We start from the raw sequence: 20,123 nt of genomic DNA on the forward strand, positions 1-20,123 counted from the left end.
TTTGTCCATTTGCCTCGGACAAATGCCTTCGAAAGAAAAGTTTTTATATTTTTCAACTTTTTCGTCAAAGTTTTCCCCTCTCCCCCGCAAAACAAGAAGAAATACACTTCAAGTCAAACAAAGCTTGACCACATCGAGCGAGACAATGGCACCCGGAGGCGCACTTAAGGCGGTCAAAATGCACACACAAATCAAACTTGGCCCACATTGTTGGCCTTTTATTAAAAAACCGTAACTAATGATGCCTAAATTCGCAATAAAAATGAAAAACCAAACGCACAATATGGTCCATTAGAGTGTTTTTGTTGTTTGCCACCGAGCTATTAGAGGTTCCTCGTCGTCGTCCCTCGCAATTTGAAACAATTTTAATAATACAGCAACAAAAAAGGAAAATATATATATATATATACAACAAGAGAGGAAAATATTATAGTAAAAGGGACGAAAGGAAAAGCCAGAAAGGCAAACATCGTGGCTAGAAAACGAGATGCGGCCTCAGCCCCAGCTTATTGTGACAAATTTTAAGTAATTTCATTTTTATTTCACCAACAGCTTCAAGTTTTTTTTTTTTTTTATATTGTTCCTGAGGAGAGGGAAAATGTAGGCAGAGGAAAGCCCAAAATCAGCTCAAAGGAAAATCCAGAAAATACAGGACAGGCAGCAAGCGGCTTTTCTCTATGTTATAATATATATATAAATTTCCCTTTTCGGTGAATCCAAAGCTCTGCTTCCGTCTCATTAAAGTCGCTCTCAGGGAGAAACAAAACAAAGCAAAACTTTTTCCAGCTAGCTGCGGAACAGACGAATTCCCAGCATATTTATTTACACCTTCAACGAAGGATGAAAGTCCTTTCTCTCACCCCCCCACTACTCTTATTGCCACCTCTGGGTCCTGTGTTTGTTTTGCATGTGTCTAAAAGGCAGACAAAGCCAAAGCCAAAGCCAAATCCAAATCCGTAAGGCACATGGCCCAAAGGCGTGCGAAAACCGACAAAACGGAAAATACTTCAATCAATGTAAAAATTGGCCGAAAAAGGTAGGTAGGTAGAGAGCGAGCAGGATATGGGTGAGGGTCCTGGCAGCAGGAAGTGGAAAAATAATCAGAGAAGTTAAATCTGTGGGCGCCATATGCCCACCGAAGGACCAAACCCGTGGAGAGGGACCAACAGGCAGACAGACAGAGACACACCCAGGCACATAAACAATGAAATGGCTGCTAAAATATATCCTCCTTTTATATATATATAAAGAGAGCACCCTGTAAAAAAGAAAAGGGGTGCAGGAAAGGGTATATACGGAGAGAAGATGGTCAAGGATTCAGTTTCTTACTAATAATTTAAAGACTTAATCTACAAAGTGCTAGAAATTCTTATGAAGCACATTCAAGTGCTTATTAAATACTCTATTTATAGGGTATCCCTAGAGTATCTCCTAGTCCATTCTTGGTACCAAAATTCACTGCCAAAAAATTCGATTCGCTTGGCCTGAAAGCTGAGAGCAGCAGTACTCTGACTGAGCTGGGGGGTTCGGTCTTTTGTTGCCCTCATAGCAATTGTACTGAGCTTTTGAAGGCTCCTTGAAAACCAATTGGAGCTATAAATCCTTTGTGTTTTCAATTTTTATTTTATTGCTCTCCGCAGGCGAGTGTGTGTGCGTCATGGGTCCTGTGCGTGTGTGTGTGTGTGTGTGAGCTTGAACCAAAGTGCTTGTGGCAAGGTGAGCACCAAAACACCGAATGAAAACCAAAGCGAGTTCTACGAATGACTCACAGGAATTACATCCATGGTGCTTTGCAGGGACACAGAAAAGTAGAATTTAAACAGATACAACTGGAAAACCGAGGGTTGGCCTTAAACTGGGGGATGGATCGCTATACTTCCGCGTTTGTTTGAGGCAATTGAGTTAATCTGCAGGGGGAGAGCAGGTAAACCCCCAAAGCAACTTGGGGGATGTGTGAAATTGTGGCTGCGATGGTGTTTTTTTGGATTCTCTGGAGTGTGGTTGCTGCAGATAGCAGATGTGCCTAAATAATTGCTGATAAATAACAATAATTCCGGCAAAAAAAAAAATGTATATAATTGGATGGCCTGCCGGATATTGAAAGTGAAGTCAGGCAGATAAAAGTTGATTCCATCTCCTTCTTGGTCATTCCATCCTTCACAACCTTGGACCCAAGTAATGCCATTTAATCCTTGGAAGATTGCCTCCTCGTTATCCAGAGGCTTTGATTCTTCAACACTCTGATGATTCGATTAAAAGTTTTGGGAAGGGAAATGAAATACTTTTCAAATGGGATTAGATCGTAGCATCTTATAGGGCATAACTAATTTGTGTTAATCCTAGCCGGGAAAGTCAGGAGTTTATCCTTTTGATCTTATATCCTGCACTTGCTTGCACTCGTGCTCCTTTCAATTCCCCAAACAATTCTGCTACCTCTCTTTATTTTTCCGCCATTATTGTTATTGTTGCTGTTACTTTCCTCGCTTTTCCAGCTTTCCCCACACAAAGTTGCTGCTCTTGCCATTTAAACGTGGAAATAAATGACTTCTTGGCTGGAAAGTTTATTTTAACCTCAGAGCCCAAAAGTGCACGGAGCAATAATCGAATTTGAGTGAATTAAGATTGGGGAATTGCTCTCGAACAATGGAGTGAGTGGCAGTGGTGTGTGTGTGTGGAAAATTATCCTTTAAGTAAACACACACACACAGTCGGCCCATGGGCTGTGCTCTTCTTCATTCTGTATTTTTTTATTTGTTTACCGATAACACTTGGCCCTAAAAGGGGACCACAAGCAGGCTAGCAGGCTGGCAGGATGGCAGCTGGCACCCAGAGTGTCCTGGTTGCCTCACTGGCCTGCGACAGCAATCAGGACGCTCTACAAATAGCAACAAGCCAGCTTCCCTCCCCCTCCTTACATATCTGGCTCTATCTGCCTCTGTTTGTGTTTGTATTTTCATCAAATAAAATTGACACACACAAGTGTTAGCCGCTTAGGTTGACAGCTTTCCCTCTGCTTTCATTTCCACATTTCCACATTCACATCTGCTTCCTGCTCTTGGCTGTCTTGGCTCCTTTGCTCCTTTGCTCCTTGGGGGGGACTGTGGCTCCTATGGCTAAGGACCCAACCGGATCTCCCAGTCTCTTAGCTGGCTTTAAGCGCCTGGTTAATTCTCCATCTCTTTTGCTTTCTATATCTCTGTGTGTGTTTGTTTGGCTTGAGCTTTTGATTTGACAGTTTAGTTAAATTAAATTGGGGGTTAGACAAAATAAAAACAAAAGCCAGAAAGGACCAAGAAGGTTAACCCAGGAAACGATAAGCTAGATACCCTATAGAGCTGATTACTATTAGTTAGAAATAGATTGAAATATAAGAAATTTGAAGGAAATTAAATACACTTCCAGGATATGTACCAAAATCATTAAAAAATACTATTAATTTTTGCTTAACAAGTACTAATTGGCTTAAAAACAACGTATAGTTTAATGTTTTCCACGTTTTCCTTTTGTTTTGGCAACCATTTAAATATTAAAATCATCCAAAATAAGTCACCAAATTATATATTATCGATTTGCCCTGCAGCCTTCTGCGATAATTTCCATTTGCCAAATATAATTGCAACTCCTCGGGTTGACTTTTGACATTAATTTCGATTGTTTACATTCTGCGCAAAAGTACACAGGCCCCAGCGTTTAGCTACAGGGTAATATATTCGTTTACCTTCATCAAAAACTCTGAAATTCGCCGGGAAATGGAATCTAGTTATATCCTAATCGGCCACTCCAGACACTCCCACGCAAACACATGCCGTAAGGACGTTTAAGGACTCCCGCAACCCCGTTTAAAGTTCAAAAGCGTTTGCGGCAACGAAATGTTTCGAGCGGGGCCAAGCTCCTGGGGGTTGCAGGGATGTGAAGAAGTGGCAGTGAAGGTGGCTTGGGGCACACCAGTGCCTGCGTCAATTGAAGTTTTAACATACAAATGTAATTAAAACGTTTTACGTATCCGCCGGCGGGCACAGAACAGGAACCAACAACACAAAGTGAGTGTATGGGGAAACCCTGTCCAGAAAAGGGGAAAAGCGCTTTCCACTCTCTCGCATAACAATATATATACTTATATACATATATATAGAGTTTGGGGGTATATACTGTATACAGGCAGACACACAAACAAGGCCGAGAGACTCTTGAAATTGTTGCCGGCGGATGCAATAAGTTGGTGATAAGGTGTTCATTCCCCTGGGGCCGCAGGGGAAAACCTTTTGCAAACTTGTCAAAAATCAGGCAACACTCTGCGTAAAGGCCAGGAGGATGCAAAAAATAAAAAAATAAAAAGGAAAAACGAAACGAAACGAAACGAAACGAAACGTGTTTTCCCCAGTCTCTTTCTCTTTGTGGCTCTTACTTGCCGGCAGTGAAAACAATGCCAATGTCGTTGTTAACCTTTTTTTTTTGTAGGGGGGAGGACTCTGAATCCTGGATTCAGGATTCGCCTTTTGGCTGGCAAACACCCCCAGTCCACCGACCATTAAGCTCCCCCGTCCTGCCCTGCCCTGGACTATGACGCAAACAATGATATTTACATTTTTTATCTTCCAACCTCACCCCCTCAAAACCCCAAACTTTAGTACACATTTTCCTCTGAAATTGGAAACAGGCCGAAGGGCACTCGGCATCTCGGCACGTTTTTCGGGGGGGCATTTTGTGAGGAGCGTGTAAAAAAAAAGGAAGAGGCCTCATATCAAAGCGATCATGGATTTATGGCCTTAATAATAGACGAAGGCGGAAGGGACCTTAACTGGCAAAGGGGAAGCTGCCTAAATTGGACAGAGTGGAGGCACAAGCAAGTGGACAAGTAATTAGGAAAAGGATTTTCCTGCGCAGTTATTTTTTCTATCTTGCTCGGGAAATGAGCAATTTTTCCTACAGACATAAAATACGTGATGGAGCGGCAGCTGGGGGAAAATACTTGGGAAAAAGTTCTCTGCTATCACAGATCTTAGTTGTTTTTAATTTGCCTTAACTCGTTGTCCTCCAAATGACGCATTTATTAGAGTGCAAAGACCCATGTGTCTCCCCTCGGAACAACCTCCGGCCTTGACAGTTTATCAAAAACTCCGAAAACAAAAAGTCACAAACAGCAGGATCTGAATGAGTCCCAAAAAGGAGCAGCTGCCTCAAAAAGGGGTGCAAATATGCGGGAGAAATAACACGACATTGTTCCCTCATTAAAATAAAATTTTTGCACAAATATTAAATAGCCGAAAAGTGTTCCAGGATGTGTATATATATAATATTATCCTGGCATCCCTGGCAATCCTCAATCTGCCACTGACATTGAGTGGTTAAGTGGTGCGAGGGATAAGTGGAAGTTCATTTTTCTGAGATAACTCTCTGGTGGCGGCGGCGCAGCACAGAAAGTGTCAAAAACGCTTAATAAACGTCAATGTCAGGCGATTTCAAGTCAGCGGCGAAATGCAAAAATTTTTCAAACAAAACACACTTCTCCTGTCAGGCGAGTCCTGATGATGATGATGATGCTGCTGATGCTGATGAGGAGGCGAGGGGAGAGCAGCAGCTGTCAGGATCTGAGAATAGAGTTTTGGGGGAATTGGAAACCAAAGCGCAATTGAATTCGCAGAGTCAGTTGAATGGAGACAGGTCCTGGGAGCCAGGACAACGCCAAGGACATCCAGGACAGAACACACATCTGGATGCCAATCCCTCAATACCTCTCGGGCTCTCGGTTTCACACACTTTCATTCCATTTCACTTCCATCCATTCCGTTTGGTTCGTTTTCCTCTCTCTCATTCATTCAGCCGCCGTTCATTCGCTTGTCAAATGGAGTGTCATAAATGCAGCCCTTAAGGGCAGTCCTTCCCAACCCAAACCCCTCGCTAAAAAGGATACCTCCCCCATGCTCCTTTATGCTAAACGACACGTAGACAGGCATCCCCATGCCAGGACCCATCATCCCCGAGTCCTGAGTCCCCGAGTCCTGTGTCCTGAGTCCTGAGTCCTCTCTCACCCACACAAAGCAGGCCGAAGAGCTAAAAATGCACAAGGGGATTGGGAATTTATTTGAATTTGCTTTTAGTTTTTGGGGTCCGTCTGTCTGCGTGTGAGACACATTCAACAGATTTCGATGGCAGCCGTTACGGATCGCATTTAAAAAGTGGTTTCAATGTTCAAAAAAACCCAACGAGATTGTCAGTCAAAGTGGTTGAATTGGGTGATGAACCAAGAGGACACCCTGTAGGATAGTTAAGGATATAGAAACTATTGTTATCCTTATTATTTTACACTCTTTATATGATTAATTCAAAGAGTAATATACTTAACCAAGTATTTTTAGTAAAAATCGCCACATCCCTTGATGGTTTGTACCATGCAAAAAGCATCCCTTAACCATTATCCTTGCTGCGTAGGACAAAAGGGACAGCCACAAGCACTGACAAAAAGTGACAGGCGTCAGCTTAACAATATGACAAATACAATTTTTCGTCTTTATAATTTCATTTTACTATAAAAACGCATTATTGTATAATGCGTTGGGCTATCCCTTTGCAGAACCCCGCCTCCCTCAAAAGCAGCAGCATCCTTATTTGCATCCACATCTGCAGACGAGTGGGCGTGGCCAGTGGGAGATAACCAACAGCGTTTGGGCGGCACACTCTCGGACAATTGAAAGCGATATATAAAAAAATTGTCGCCCTTCAGTGCTTTTTGTTTTTCCTCATAATTCTCTCTGACTCGTTTTTTTATGAATTATTTTTTTTTTGTGGTATTTGTCAACAAGGGAAGGGTGGTGGTGGTGTTAGTTAGGGTTTCAGGGGAATGGAAATGGAAATGGAAATGGAGTATCTGGCTTAACGCCCTAGAGTTAATTTTGAGTGACGTGCAAAGTTTGTTAATTGAATTTGCCTTTTTGATATGTATGTCACATTGATGATGATGACGCCGCGGTACAGTGGGGACTAGCTAAGTGGGTTGTGTACATGACATTAATTGAGCGGCACTAGTTAAAAGGGTTGTTGTATCCCCCTGGCCTGCATCCCTTTGGTTGTGTCAGCACCCCCTCTTTCTCTCTCTATACTATGGACAGCCCCAGTTACAGAGTTTCGAGAAATTGTTTAATGCAAATGGGAAAATCAAGTTCCCCCTCGGGGCCAAGCAACTGAGATTGCTGCAGCATCCGAGAGAGAGAGAGAATGAGTACTAAAAAACAATTGGGGGAGCTTCAGAAGTGGAAAATTAAACAAGCGTTGACTTTTGAAATTAAAGAATCCCTTTTTGAAGTGAGCCATTGTCCAATTAGGGGTTAGAACAACAATGAAATTATCTCAGCCTTTTTCGACCATTAAATGCAACATTTTGAAAATTATGGCAATAACTTTATTAGAGCTCTTAACTGGCTAGATCTTTTACTTGTTTATAATTGGGAATATCAAAAGGTGGTGTTGTGATTTTGAAATCCTTTGAAAAGGTGTCTTAAATTTGGCTTCACAATGTTTAAAGTCTTATTACTTGGTATTTACTATATATTTTGGTTAATTTTGGATACTTTCTCATACGTTTTTAAGGCCTTAGTGAGTTCTCTTTTACAGAAAACTAAAGGTTGTGCCAAAGATTACACAGTTCTTTGGTTAATTACATATTTATTTCACTGTCTTAGGTCCTATTTAAAGTAGTATCAACTGTTAAGATATTTCTATCTATCCATCAATATAATAAAATTAATGTTTTAATAAGATTTTGCTTCGTAACATGGTTAGCTTGTTAGTTTCACTTATATCCACTGTTCATTTTAATTAATCCGGATGTCAGGAGGTTTTTGTGCTGTGTGACCCGTGTTCTACTTTGATTTTGATTGTCTGCAACTGCATTTCATTCTGCCACGTTCCATCCCGCCTCCCCCTTTCGACCCGGAATGTTTTTAATCATTTTAATATGCCACTTTTTGTGTGTGCGGCTGTCCAGTGCTGCTTAATGCATCAATGGATTTAACAGTTATCAACGGAATGTCGCTGAAATATCGGGTAGATGGAACTGACAAATGGCACAAGGACTAATTTATATATACACACAGAGCACACACAGAGCCTTAGTGTGTGTTTTAATATAATGCAAAACCATTGAAGAACATTTAACTCGTTCAATTGCTGTCATTCACTTTCCCTTTATGCCCCCCTCGTGCGCGCTCTATGGGATACAAATTGCCACAGCGACCGGACAAGACAAAGTGATTGATATTTAATCTAAAATAAAAGCCAAAAGTCCGTTGGGCAATTTCAATTTTAATAAAATGCCTTTTATCTGCATGAATGGAGGAGGAGGGCGTAGATTGAAATGGCCTGGGTGAAAGGATGGATTGTTGATTGGCTTCGGATGAATGAGGGATTCTCTCGCCCGAAACTATGCAATGTTTACAATCGCAGAATCGAAGGATGATGATGAGGAGGAGGAGAAGCCACCCAGCTAAAATGCATTGCCTTGCACAATTTGTTGCTGTTTGATTTCATAAAATATTAACTGGCAATTTGCAGTGTCTGCATATATATATATATGTATATACGCTTATGTAGAAAGCTGGCCAAAGTCTAGGGTTAGGCAAACACACGCAACTCTCGAAGATGAGTCCTGACAGTTGAACGGACAGAGGATTGGCTCTAAAGCAAACTGCAGGCGATTTAATTTGCCCGATTCTGGCAATGGAGAGCTCTTGTGACTCTGAAGGATACAAGCTCCTTCGGTTTTTGGGCTAGGACTTGACTAGCAATCCAATTCAAGGCACTCCTCATCATCACTCCCCCTCCTGCCTGCCATCCTCTTGAATCCACTTTAACTATATTAATTGATATACTTGCTCGCAGCGGTAATTTAAGCCAACTGAAGTCGCCTGCCAATGCCAATATCATCAGTAAGGTGCCCCGCCTCCGCTTCCTGTGCAAGGATGTTGCTCATCATGAGAAGGGACACAGATAGAGAGGGAGAGCGAGGGAAAAGGGAATTGGTTGGGCTGGGATTTAGTCCTTGGGAATGGGGAATTTTGTGTGTCTTGATGACTTTGCCCCGAGGCGCGCTCTCTTTTTGGCGAAGTACTCGACTCTCGCACACACACACACACACACACACACACACACACACACACACACACACACAGAGAGCAGACTTTGTGCACTCCTGCAGGCAAATAGGCAGGCAACATAGCGTATACGTAATCAAATGTACATAAGGCATCAAACGACGGCGACGCCATCAATTCCTAAGCCAAAACAAGAGCGGGAAATGCGAAAGCTCAGTGCTCCTTTCGCCATATATCTATATACTATAGTACATCAAGTGCAGGCTGGCAGGCTGGCAGGATGACAGGCAAGGAAACGGAGCAGGAAAGGAAGGACAAGCAGTGCACAGGAAAACAATTTACAATGCCACCAACTTAACAGGATGCGGGTGTAAGGGAGTAGGGAGTAGGGAGTGCATGGGTGCTGCATACAATTTTGGCACTGGCAAATGGCAATAGATATCTAAGACAGTTGCCAGCAGGAAGGGGCGTGTCAGCGAGGTCTGCTTGAGTAGTTATTGCAAGGATATAAGAGAATGCTTTGGAAATATAAGAAATCTTTGATCTAAACATTCAATTTCAATACCTTTTTTTATTCCTTTTGGTAGCCACTCCCCAGAGTTCTTCGTTCCATCTAAATCATGGAAACCTGTCGGAAACTGCAAACCTTCATCAATGAACTTTGCTGGCAACTCTCCGCCTCAGCACATATTAGTACGACTCTAGATATATACCGATAGTAGAGCTAACATTTTGATATTTGTGTGATATGTGTGGTGGTGGTGGGGGAGTAGGAACCAACCCTTTCGCTGTTTGCCGTGCTCTCCGGAGCAAATCTGTACACGATGCCCGGCATTAGTCGAGTGAAGTGGAGTGGAGTGGAGTAGAGTCCTGGCAATAAGTTTAATGTGTGCTCCGAGCATATTTCAAGACCTTTACCGCCTGCCTTGGCCAGCTGTCAGCTCGTCTCAGTTCGGCTGACTGGAGTCTGAGTCCTCTGATGATGGTTACCCCCAAAATGTGCGAGTATGTACTTCACTGAACTGTCCCAGCTGACGTTGAATTATCATAAATTGCCGAAGTTTGTTTTTGGCATAACAAAACTTTGGGGGGGTGGCGGTGGGGGTTGGCAAGGAGAGTGTGAAAAGTTTCCATCAGGCGAAAATCAGGACAATTAGGCTTGTGAAAAGGGGTTTTCAGCGAATGCAGTGACACTGAGTGGTAGGGCTTTGCATAAGTTGGGACCCCTTGTCCTTGTCCCTTGTCCCTTGTCCTTGCCAACATCCTTTGCCGCTGCTGCTGCATAATCCTATTAAATTCACGTTGCGGCCTGGAAAAGCAAAGTAAACCAACTGGCAAAGGGGGGGGGAAAAGCTCAAAAGGTGCTTAATTTGTGCGCTGCTTTTATTGATTTCCCCCCCCCCCCCCTCCCCCAACGCCATCGCACATACACACACACATATTAGGAGGAGGAGCCGGGGCTCCGGCTAAAAGGCATTAAAGTCTTGACAAGGCTATTAAATGCTTAAGAGGCAGCGACGTTAATGACAACATCGCAAAAAAAGGCCAAACCAGGGCAAGGAGCTGTCTGCTCGAGCAGAAGTAGTCCTGCTGAAGCCGAAGCTCTGACTCTGAGGCTAAAGCTGAAGCCAAAGCTGTAGGAGACTCGCCAGGCGTCGAGCGCAGCGCAAGGATTACAATTTACGAGTCCTGCGAACCATGAAGGTGTGATAAAATTTCAGCAATTAAAAAAACGTGTGCGTTGACAACGGCAACGAGAACGGGATCTCCGGATGAGGGAATGGCGGGGAAATGGGAAATGGCAGAGATGCGAAGGAGGTCCTGCCAGGGTGCCAGGTGAGTGGGCGCAAGCAGGACGCAGCGTCAAGGACCCGCGACAAGTACAACAAGAGAGCCGAGTCAACGTGGCATGCAACTTAAAAAGCAAGTGGCAGCAAACGGCGAAACCATTTAAAGCAGTTCCCCGGGGAATACCCTACGGGAAGTGTTGGAAATATAGAAGATAAAAGGACATTATTCAATTAGTTAAACAATAGTGAAATTTAAATAATTGATTGAATATGCGGCACAGATTATGTTTATGAAATAAGGAAAGAAGGAGTAAAAGATAAAAGATTTTACTAATTTAATTTTATTTTAAACCTATATAAAGAAAGGATTCTAACTTAAAGTTTATCTACCAAAACTTGTTCTTATCTAAGATTTCTCCATTATCCTTTCGTTTGGCAAACAAAATCCGTAGCATACTTATTAGATTATCATCACAAACTCAATGGAAAAGCTAATGTACCGCATTTAATGGCTAGAGTTTCCTTTCAGGCGACATTTCTGCTTCTTCTGTGCCACTCACGCACACAGAGACAGACACACACACACACACACAGGCACAGCTATATCAAAAAGAGAGAAAAAAATGTTGTGAGCAGTTTAAACGTCGTTGGCATTTGAGAGGAGCTCCAAGAATATTGCAAATTTATGCGCCTTCCCTTTTTGCATAATTACCCCCCCCCCCCAAACGACCCCGGAGGACCCCTCCTCCGCCCTCCACCTTCCGGCTGCCCCTCGTTTTAGCCACGCCCACGCACACGCAGATTTTGATAACGTCGCTTCGTGTTCGTTCCTGTTCGTTCATGTTGGTGCCTGCAACATTGCAGCGCGTATTTTTAATTTCCGTCAGCTCTCGCACTGTCTCTCTCGCCTCGGTCTCTTCTGTCTCTCTCTCGCTTTTTTCTAGATAAGCGAGAAACATGTCAAGGTGGGTCTATGTGTGTGTGCGAGTGTGTGTGTTTCAGCGTTGATAATGTAAAATTAAAAGGGAAACTGTGCAAAACAGGCGCAAACGGGAAACGGGAACTGCGCGCCTGCGATCTTGAATTATGCGTTGCCAGATTATTCTCCCTTCCTAACAAAAAAAAAAACACAAGCGGGACAATTATCTCTGCCATAGATGGAAAATATTTCTACAAATTTCCAACCAAAATTTATGTTAAATGTTTCGCCATTGAAACAAAGAGAGAGACAGACAGAGCGAAGGAGGAAAAAACTTTTAATTAGCTAACTAAAATGGCAAAATGGCGCAGGGAGAGCGTTGGAGCGTTGAGATATGATTAATGAAATGCCGGCATGTAATTCTGTCCGTCCGTCCGTCTGTCCGTCCGTCTCTCGGTTGGCAACAACACGCAGATGATATAAATTGGCCCAAATTAATTGCAACAGCCTCAGGTGTGTGTGTGTGTGCGTGTGTGTGTGCTTATGGGAAATTTCGTTGTAATTAGATGATGGAAAACACTCATTTTGCTATACACACACCAACGAGATGCGGTGAGGTGAGGAACAGGAGCAGGAGCAGAAACTGAAGCTGAAGCTGAAGCTGGAAAAAGGACAGATGGATAACTTTTTTCTATGCGCCATAATCTGTCAGCCGGAAAACAGAGCTTGGGAAAGTGCGCACATCCCGTTAAGTGTGATAAAAGATGGAGCATTAGCGCAGATAAATCAAATGTTCAGGTGGCGGAGGATACATCCTCTATATAGATATAAGATACGTATACATTTCGAGAGAGGGAACAAGGAAAACTGACCATCAGCTGCGCGTTTTCTTTGTAAATGATGGAAAGCGCCATTTCCTAGATGAATAGAGCAAAATTATCAAAAGGAAAAACGTAGATCAAATGAATTTTCTCACAGATATCAAAGGTATTTTTCACACACAATTATTTTCAGAAATATTTCAGACTCTATTGTGCTTAAGGAGAGGTGTTTTATTAAAGGGATTTCCTAAGAGTGTATCAAGTCACTTAATAAAGTGTGTAAATAGAGGGAAATATGTAAGAATCCATAGAAATTAATTGATATATTTATTAAATTCAAAAGAAAGTTTCCTAAAAACCTACTCCAACTCTAGGAAATAGTTCCGTATTCAAATGGAATTCGATCAAAGTGAAAAACCCAGACAGAGTCTGTAAATATTTTAACAGAACCAAAGCAAAAGTGAGTTTTCGAGAAAAGCTTTCTGCACCCAGTCTCTAGTTCCATATAAAATAATGAAATCAATAAAATGTTGAAAATATCTACTGCGAAGAAAACTTCCTCCCCCTTCCTGAATTCCATCAGCTTCAATTACGGAAGGAGCACATGGAGGAGCAGGCCATCTCCCAGCCCCTTGCCACTTCACTTTTGACTTTGGCAACATCATCAAAATTTTTGCCAAACAACAAAAAGATGAAGAGGGCCGGAAAGCTGTGTAAGGAGGCGGAGGCGGAGGACTCTGACAGCCATAACGCCCATTTGCAGTCAACTGCCAATATGAAAAGCCGAATCCTTTTACCCGGGCACCTATCCCAGGCACCAGAACACAGGACACAGGACCCAGGACTCAGGCACTCAGCCACAACAAGCTGAGAGAACATTTCCCAAATATTGAGCAGGCGGCAGACAGGGGTCATGTTGTTATATGTATAAGAATTTACATACACCCACGGATATCTGGGATATCTGGCTTCTGTGTTCGACGGCTCCCTGGCCAGGCCAAGCCGACATGTGCAAAAGCATTGGAGAAGAAAGCAGGAAGGTCCTGATAGGGGGTGAAATTTTTGTATTTTTAAACCGAAAAAAGGGTTTGCTCCTACGCTCACACTCTTGGCCTGGGCCTGGAACTACTTATGCAACTTTAAACTTGGCAACTCTGTCAAAACACTTGGAAAAGCCAAAAGTGCAGGGGCGAGGGGAAATTTAAATTGTTTTACGGAAAAACTGACAGAAAAATAAGAGCAGCCAGCAGCAGAAGCAGCACAGACTAAAGAAAACTTGAGAGCTGCTTGAGAACTGCTCACACGCTGGGAAAGTTGAGTCCTTGCAGGAGGGGTTTCGAGTCGGGTCAGCAATAACAACTGGTAAAAACTTCCTTGTTTAATGACATGAAAATATGTCCGAATTCGCATACAAAAAACCGAATGAAACTGAGCCGTGCGAATCACCTCAAAGTAGCGAGAAAACATTGAGTAAATTAAGCATTTTTCTCCCGCCTTTTTCTCGCAATTTTCTCGCCATTTTCCCCATTCATTAATCCCCATTCGCTTTCGCTGCATTTAATTACAGGATCGACACGTCACACGGAATGGAGACCCCGAGCCGGTGGTGGATCCTTCGCAGGATTATATGCTGATGCTGGGCTACGAGAATGCCACGCACACGGTCCTTCGATTCCGCCGCAAACTGGACACATGCGACGCCAGTCACGACATTGCCATAACGGTGAGTCTATATATATAATAGTCCTTCTTAAATAGATATACTGCCCGAAGTTTGTGCCAACTCCAAGTGAAATTTATGCCCTCGAAGAAGTCAGGACTAAGGGCTGTGTGCCTGCCTGCCTGGCTCATAGTTTATGTTAATAAAAGTTTTGCCCCTGCGATGATATAAGCTGCTGCCATCAAAGTACTCAAGTGATTTCCACTTTTCTCTTAGAGAGAGGGAGACCCTTCCTTGTGCACAGGGAGAAATAGGGTATTATATTAGTGTTATAAGAGTAACATTTGAGTCGGGTTCTGAATTGATAAGATGTTTCGCTTACTCTTTACCTCTGAAAATATCCTTCTAGCAATGCTAGTACTTCACTTTCCTCTCTGTGCAGCCTTTTTTGAGCTGTTCAATAAACTTAAACAAATATAAACACTGAAATTTTGTGACATGCTAAGCATACGAAATCAGCCCCAGGACTCTACTCACTCTCAAATGAAAACAACAAGAAGGAAAAGATTAAGAACTCCAGCTTAGGGGTTGCATCCTTGCTTTTATTAACTGCACTATCCTGAACCATTTCATATATGTACAAATATCCAATATCGGTTAATATCGACTGAACAATTAGCCGGGAAAATCTCTTCATCGTCTGCTGCCAACGCTAAGCACTCTATCAAAGCCGCAGACACTAACAGAAATAAAAGGGAAATGGCGAAGGCGAGGCGAACAAGTCATAGTGATAAAAGTTTTATCACGTATAACTTAAGCGTAAATCTTAAAGAAAACTTTCTGGTTAACTTAAGTAAACAAAGCGCGTGGCTCTGCCACATATACAAATACATTTCCGGGGCAAAGGACACATATGCCAGACATGGCGACAAGGACTGGAGAGAGACAGGACCTCCAACCAAAAACCACAAAGTATATATATTGAGATATAGTGTGCCGCCTGAAGTTTGACTAGCCCGAAAAAAGGGAGACAAAAATGTTATGCAGAGTCGCGTGTGTTTGTTCGTAGACACATTTGGTTATTGCTTTATCTAAACGCTCCGAAATGCCACCCTAGATCCTAGATCCTGGAGATTCCAGCTAGTTGCCCAACATTTTATTTGTCTAGCGTATTAATTGGATTTTGTCGCGTCATCAGCGACACTGTCAGGATAAGGGGCAAGTCCTGGAAGTCCTGCAAGGCAGGACTTTCTCCCCTTGGCATAAAAATCTCTCTCTAGACAAATTAGTTTGCAATAAGCCAGTACTTAATGTTGCCTTAGCTGCTGGTTCCAACAGTAGCAGTTGTTGCTTGGTTGCTTGGTTGGTTGGGCAATTTTCGAGCACAATGCAAAGTTTTAATGAATTTCTGTTTTAGCTGACCCCGCTCTACGCAGAGTTGGTTTAAGTTTGCCGCTACAATTTACTCTAAAGCTTTCGCAGGGAGTTGCAACAGGGAGCAGTGTATATAGTAGTTCGGACCAGCTCAGTTTTGTTACTATTTGTAAAATGTGAATACCCTGTAGCTGAGCTATAATAGGGGAAGCTTAGTTAAAGGACATTGTATTGGAATTAAGAAATATACAAGCTCAAGAGAGATCCTTATACTCTTTTGAGCTGAAAATGAGTAAGATATATAACTTCTTAAGATTTTTAGCACTGGATTTATCGAGTTTGTTGCAGATCCGTCTTGATCTAGAGGCCGCGTTATGCATCTTAGACATTAGGTTTGAAGAGCTTAACTACTGGGTATCCTAGTTATCCTTATCCCTCCCTTAACCAGCTCTCCATCTCCCCTTTCAAGAAGTTTTTCCCCATTTTGGCTTTGCTTTTGTGCTTTCCCCTTAACTTCTTTACCGATTTCCGCTTTTGCACAATTTTCTGGGCAAGGTATTTTGCATCTTTTGCCCATTCGCGCGTTGAATATGCGCCCTCTGACCATTTTTCTTCCCCCATATATATGTATATATGTAAATATATATATATATATATTTGTTGCCAACTCCCCCGCTGTCCCATGAATAAAAAGTAAACTACAACTTGCAGTTTTTTGCATTAAGTGCACTGGAGAGAGAGAGTGAGTGTAGAAGTGTGGGGGCAGAGTGGAAAAGTAGAAGCAACCATTTGGCAAATTAAGCGCTGTTTGTTGTCCATCCAGGGGAGTGGTGGTGTACGGGGGGGTTGGTGAAAATTAATAATGTATTGTGTGCAGAGCCATTTGCAAGGTTTGAGTTTGGTTTGTGTCCAGAACTTTGGGGTCAGCGTGCGGGGCACGATTTGCCATGCACTTAAAAATTTATTAATTGTTTGCGTTTCTCCAGGCAGCTGCCAGCTGCCTCATTCCGCTTACTATTTTCCCATTTTCCACTTTCCTTTTGGGCGCTTAATAAGCGGCAATTGTGCAAGTGGCAGCAGAAAAACCCTTCTGGGGATTCCCAAAACTTGAGCCTCCGAGACCTTCTAATCTAATCTAGAGCCATGGCCATCATCATCACACATTATTCTGTCGATTTTGTGCCACTTGAGGGGGCACTGAAGCCTGCCATATGGATTTATCAGTCTAAGCCGCTCAAGTGGCATAATCATCTTCCAAGCCCCGTCCTGATCTGACTCTGACTCTGACTCTGACCCATTTTCCCTCCCAAAAAAAAACAAAAAATGAACCCAACCCAGTGAGCACAAGGGAGAGAGATCCGACCCGAATCCTGCATTTTTAATACACCAAAATGAAATTTCCAGCTGTTTAAGCGCATAATAAAAAATCCTATTTTAAATAACTTGCAACGATTTCTGGAATTTGTTCGTTCTGCTATCCAGCGTAAAGGTCATAAAAAAAGAAGTGAAATAAATAAAAAATTGGTACAAGGGTACAGAGGGAGGAGGCGGAGTCAATCAGCTGCTCAACCTTTCAAGTTGCCAATGTTCAATTAAGCGTGTACAATAAATTCCCTGGCCGTGGGCAGCAGCAGCAGAAGCAACCCCTATCTGTATTAGGGGGATATATTTTGCAGGATACTCGCAGGACGAAGCATATGCTCATGTGTGTGTCTGAGGGAAAGTTCAAAGTTTGTGTCTCAACAAATTTGTCCTATAAATATAAATAAAAATGTTTATTTATATAATTAATTGTATCAGTCGTAGGAAATTGGCCATGCGAGCAACCCCTTTCGATGGCTTCGCTTCTCTTTTTGGCTTCGTAAATAAATAAAATGGGGTTGGGGGGGGGGGGGTGGGGTGGAAAATCGAGGAAAATGCACGCACCACAGTTGGGAGAAAAACCGCAAAAACGTCAACCACAATACAAAAATTACGGCCACTAAAAACCGCCAACGACAATGGCGGAGCAAGTTGAAAAATATCAATCGATGTGGGTTCATTTATGTGTAATGAACATTAATGAAGCGCAAAGAGCGTGACTAATAACGAAATTACCAATTGGCCGAAAAAGAGTCAAGAGACCGCAGCTGACGTCACTTGCCTTTTTCTATTTTCTCTTTTTTCCAAGGTTTAAACTTTTCCAGAGGAAACTCTATGAAAGCAGAGAAAAGAAAAGATATCCAAGGAGGTGGAATAATAAAAAAGCGCATAAACCATAAAATGCCATTAAGTGCGTCATTTCAATTTGATTTCAGAGTTCTGATTTTTATATTTCTCTCCATTATTTTTTGTTTTTTATGTGAGTAAAAAAGTTTCCCTTTCGTTGCTGGTCATTGAAATATTTTTAATGATTTCCCCTAAGTTATCCCTTCAAACTTTTTGGCACTTAAACGAACGAAATGCCAACGACAACTGACAAATGCTAAATTATGGCTTGAAGTAATCACAAAAGGATTAAAGAAAGGAGAGAGCGATAAATTTGGCATGCACAGATTGAGATACATTTATCACTCAATATTCCCAGTCGAGTTGCCTTAATTATTCCACCCACCCACACACATACAGTTCTTTTCTTCTCGTTTCGATAATGAATGGTTTCAATTTATTTGAACCAACAATAGACACTGGTACGCGTTTTTGTCGTGGCTTTAATTAAATTTTCCCAAACTCCACAAACTCGTACCGGCTTAATTGCCCAACGCCCACTGCCAATCATTAAAATCTTTATGGTCCGGCCTCTCCCTGCCTAATAAAAAGCCACCGATTTTGACGAGCTACACAGAATTGTCATTAAGGAGCCGCCATTTCCATTACAGGAAACTTTTAGGATCCTTTTTAATGTGAGGGAATGAGGTACACTCCCCTTCGTTTTGATTTATGCAAAATAATTGAGTAATTACAAATTTTAATTTCCCATTGACTTTCATGTTGCGTTCATATTATTATTATTATTATTGTTGTTGTTATTATTATTATTTGCTTAGGCCAAGCGAACTAATAAACAAACAAATGAACGGCAAGAAAAACAAAAAGAAACTCATTTGAAATGCAAATTTCCTCTAAACTGGGCAAAAATTATAATTTTCAGCAACAACATTCCGAGCCTAAAGTGACAATTAACACTAATTGCCATTATAATAATTTCATATTGTTTTTTTTTTCGCTCTTAGTTTTATTATTATCATTTTTTGCTGTTCTTTGTTTTCGAGGTAATTGTTTAAGCTTGCCACGGCATTTTCCTGTCCGCGGCAATTTAAAATGCAAAAAAACCGCAGAGTTTGTGAGTGAGGAGAAAAAATGTAAAAACTTTGGCGTGTGAAGTTCAGTTTGAGTCGAGTTCGAAGAGAGCCGGGTGAAAATATTGTTTTTAATATAATTTATGTGCCCGGTGCCGGGGCCCAAGCTGGAGTAGTTCTGTAATGGAATTATGCCTCCAGTACCCAGTCCCAGTCCCAGTCCCAGTCCCAGTCCCAGTCCCAGTCCCTCCTCCTGTCTCCGCACATGGCGCTACAATTTTTGCTATGTGTTTATTATTTTAACACGAAACTTGCACTCGAGCTGAAGCCCGGGCTAGATGGAGTTTTCCCCACTTGTAAACAGTAATTTTTGCCCATTAATGGCGGGTCCCTGCATACACACATGTGTATGTAATGTTATTGTTATTATTCCTTGCCCCTCCATCCTCCATTCCCCCCCCCCCCGTTGGCAAAAGGCAAAAACAAAAAGGCAACAAGTCAAGTCGACAGTAATTTTCAACACTTACCAGCAGCGGGCTAAGGACCCCAGGACCCCAGGACCCTCGAACCCTCAGACCCTTCCCGCATTGCAATTTTTACATCAAAGTAGTGAATTCTTCGAAACGATTTCTAACTTAGATGGGGGGAAAGTTCTTGGCGATTCTGCAGCGAAAGCGTTTGCCGGAACAAGACATTCGTCGGCATTTTCCCCTTCGCTTTCCTCTTCCTGGCGTTGACTTTTGTGCAAAATCGGGCCATAAACATGAACACCATCGCCCCGGACACCACCAGGACACCATTCCACTCCCTCTCTCCCAGTAACAGGGCACATATGTGTGCAGTTTGTCACGACATAAGCCCCGAGCTGCCTCCAAGGGGGCAGGCCAAGGATTCAAGTAACCAAGGAGTGCAACTATGGATTCGCGTCACAGCAGAACGCAAAAACCAAAACCAAAGCACTGACTTTTATAATGAATTATTAGTGGAGTGGTTGCTTGTGTGGTGTTTGCGGGTCTTGTGGTTACAGCTCGGCACTTAAAAATTTAATAGGGCCGCCACCGCCATCGCCATACGTCTCCCGGAAACCGAGGCAACCTACGACCCGAAAAAGTATGCAACGAAATTTAAATTGATTTAAGTTTTTAGCTTGGTTTCCCTTTTTTTTTGCATTTCTTTGCTGTTCTTGTTGTTGTGT

The 20,123-nt window shown here is 42.4% G+C and overlaps 1 protein-coding gene and 1 long non-coding RNA gene across 2 annotated transcripts in view; one reads left to right on the plus strand and one right to left on the minus strand.

Annotated features, from left to right (window-relative positions):
* The window catches only part of LOC110179847 (uncharacterized), a 118,539-nt gene that overhangs the window by 50,943 nt on the left and 47,473 nt on the right, over positions 1-20,123 (minus strand). The gene's annotated exons all lie outside the window — the stretch shown is intronic.
* olf413 (DBH like monooxygenase olf413) overlaps positions 1-20,123 on the plus strand; it is a 68,935-nt gene that overhangs the window by 11,786 nt on the left and 37,026 nt on the right. The window contains exon 2 of the mRNA XM_020947454.2: positions 14,184-14,339. Within this exon, the coding sequence (XP_020803113.2) occupies positions 14,184-14,339 (156 nt within the window). The remainder of the gene's footprint in view (positions 1-14,183; positions 14,340-20,123) is intronic.

This window comes from Drosophila serrata, unplaced genomic scaffold (assembly GCF_035046125.1).
Source record: "Drosophila serrata isolate PLE 108 unplaced genomic scaffold, ASM3504612v1 contig_272, whole genome shotgun sequence".
NCBI classification, from domain to species: Eukaryota; Metazoa; Arthropoda; class Insecta; order Diptera; family Drosophilidae; genus Drosophila; species Drosophila serrata.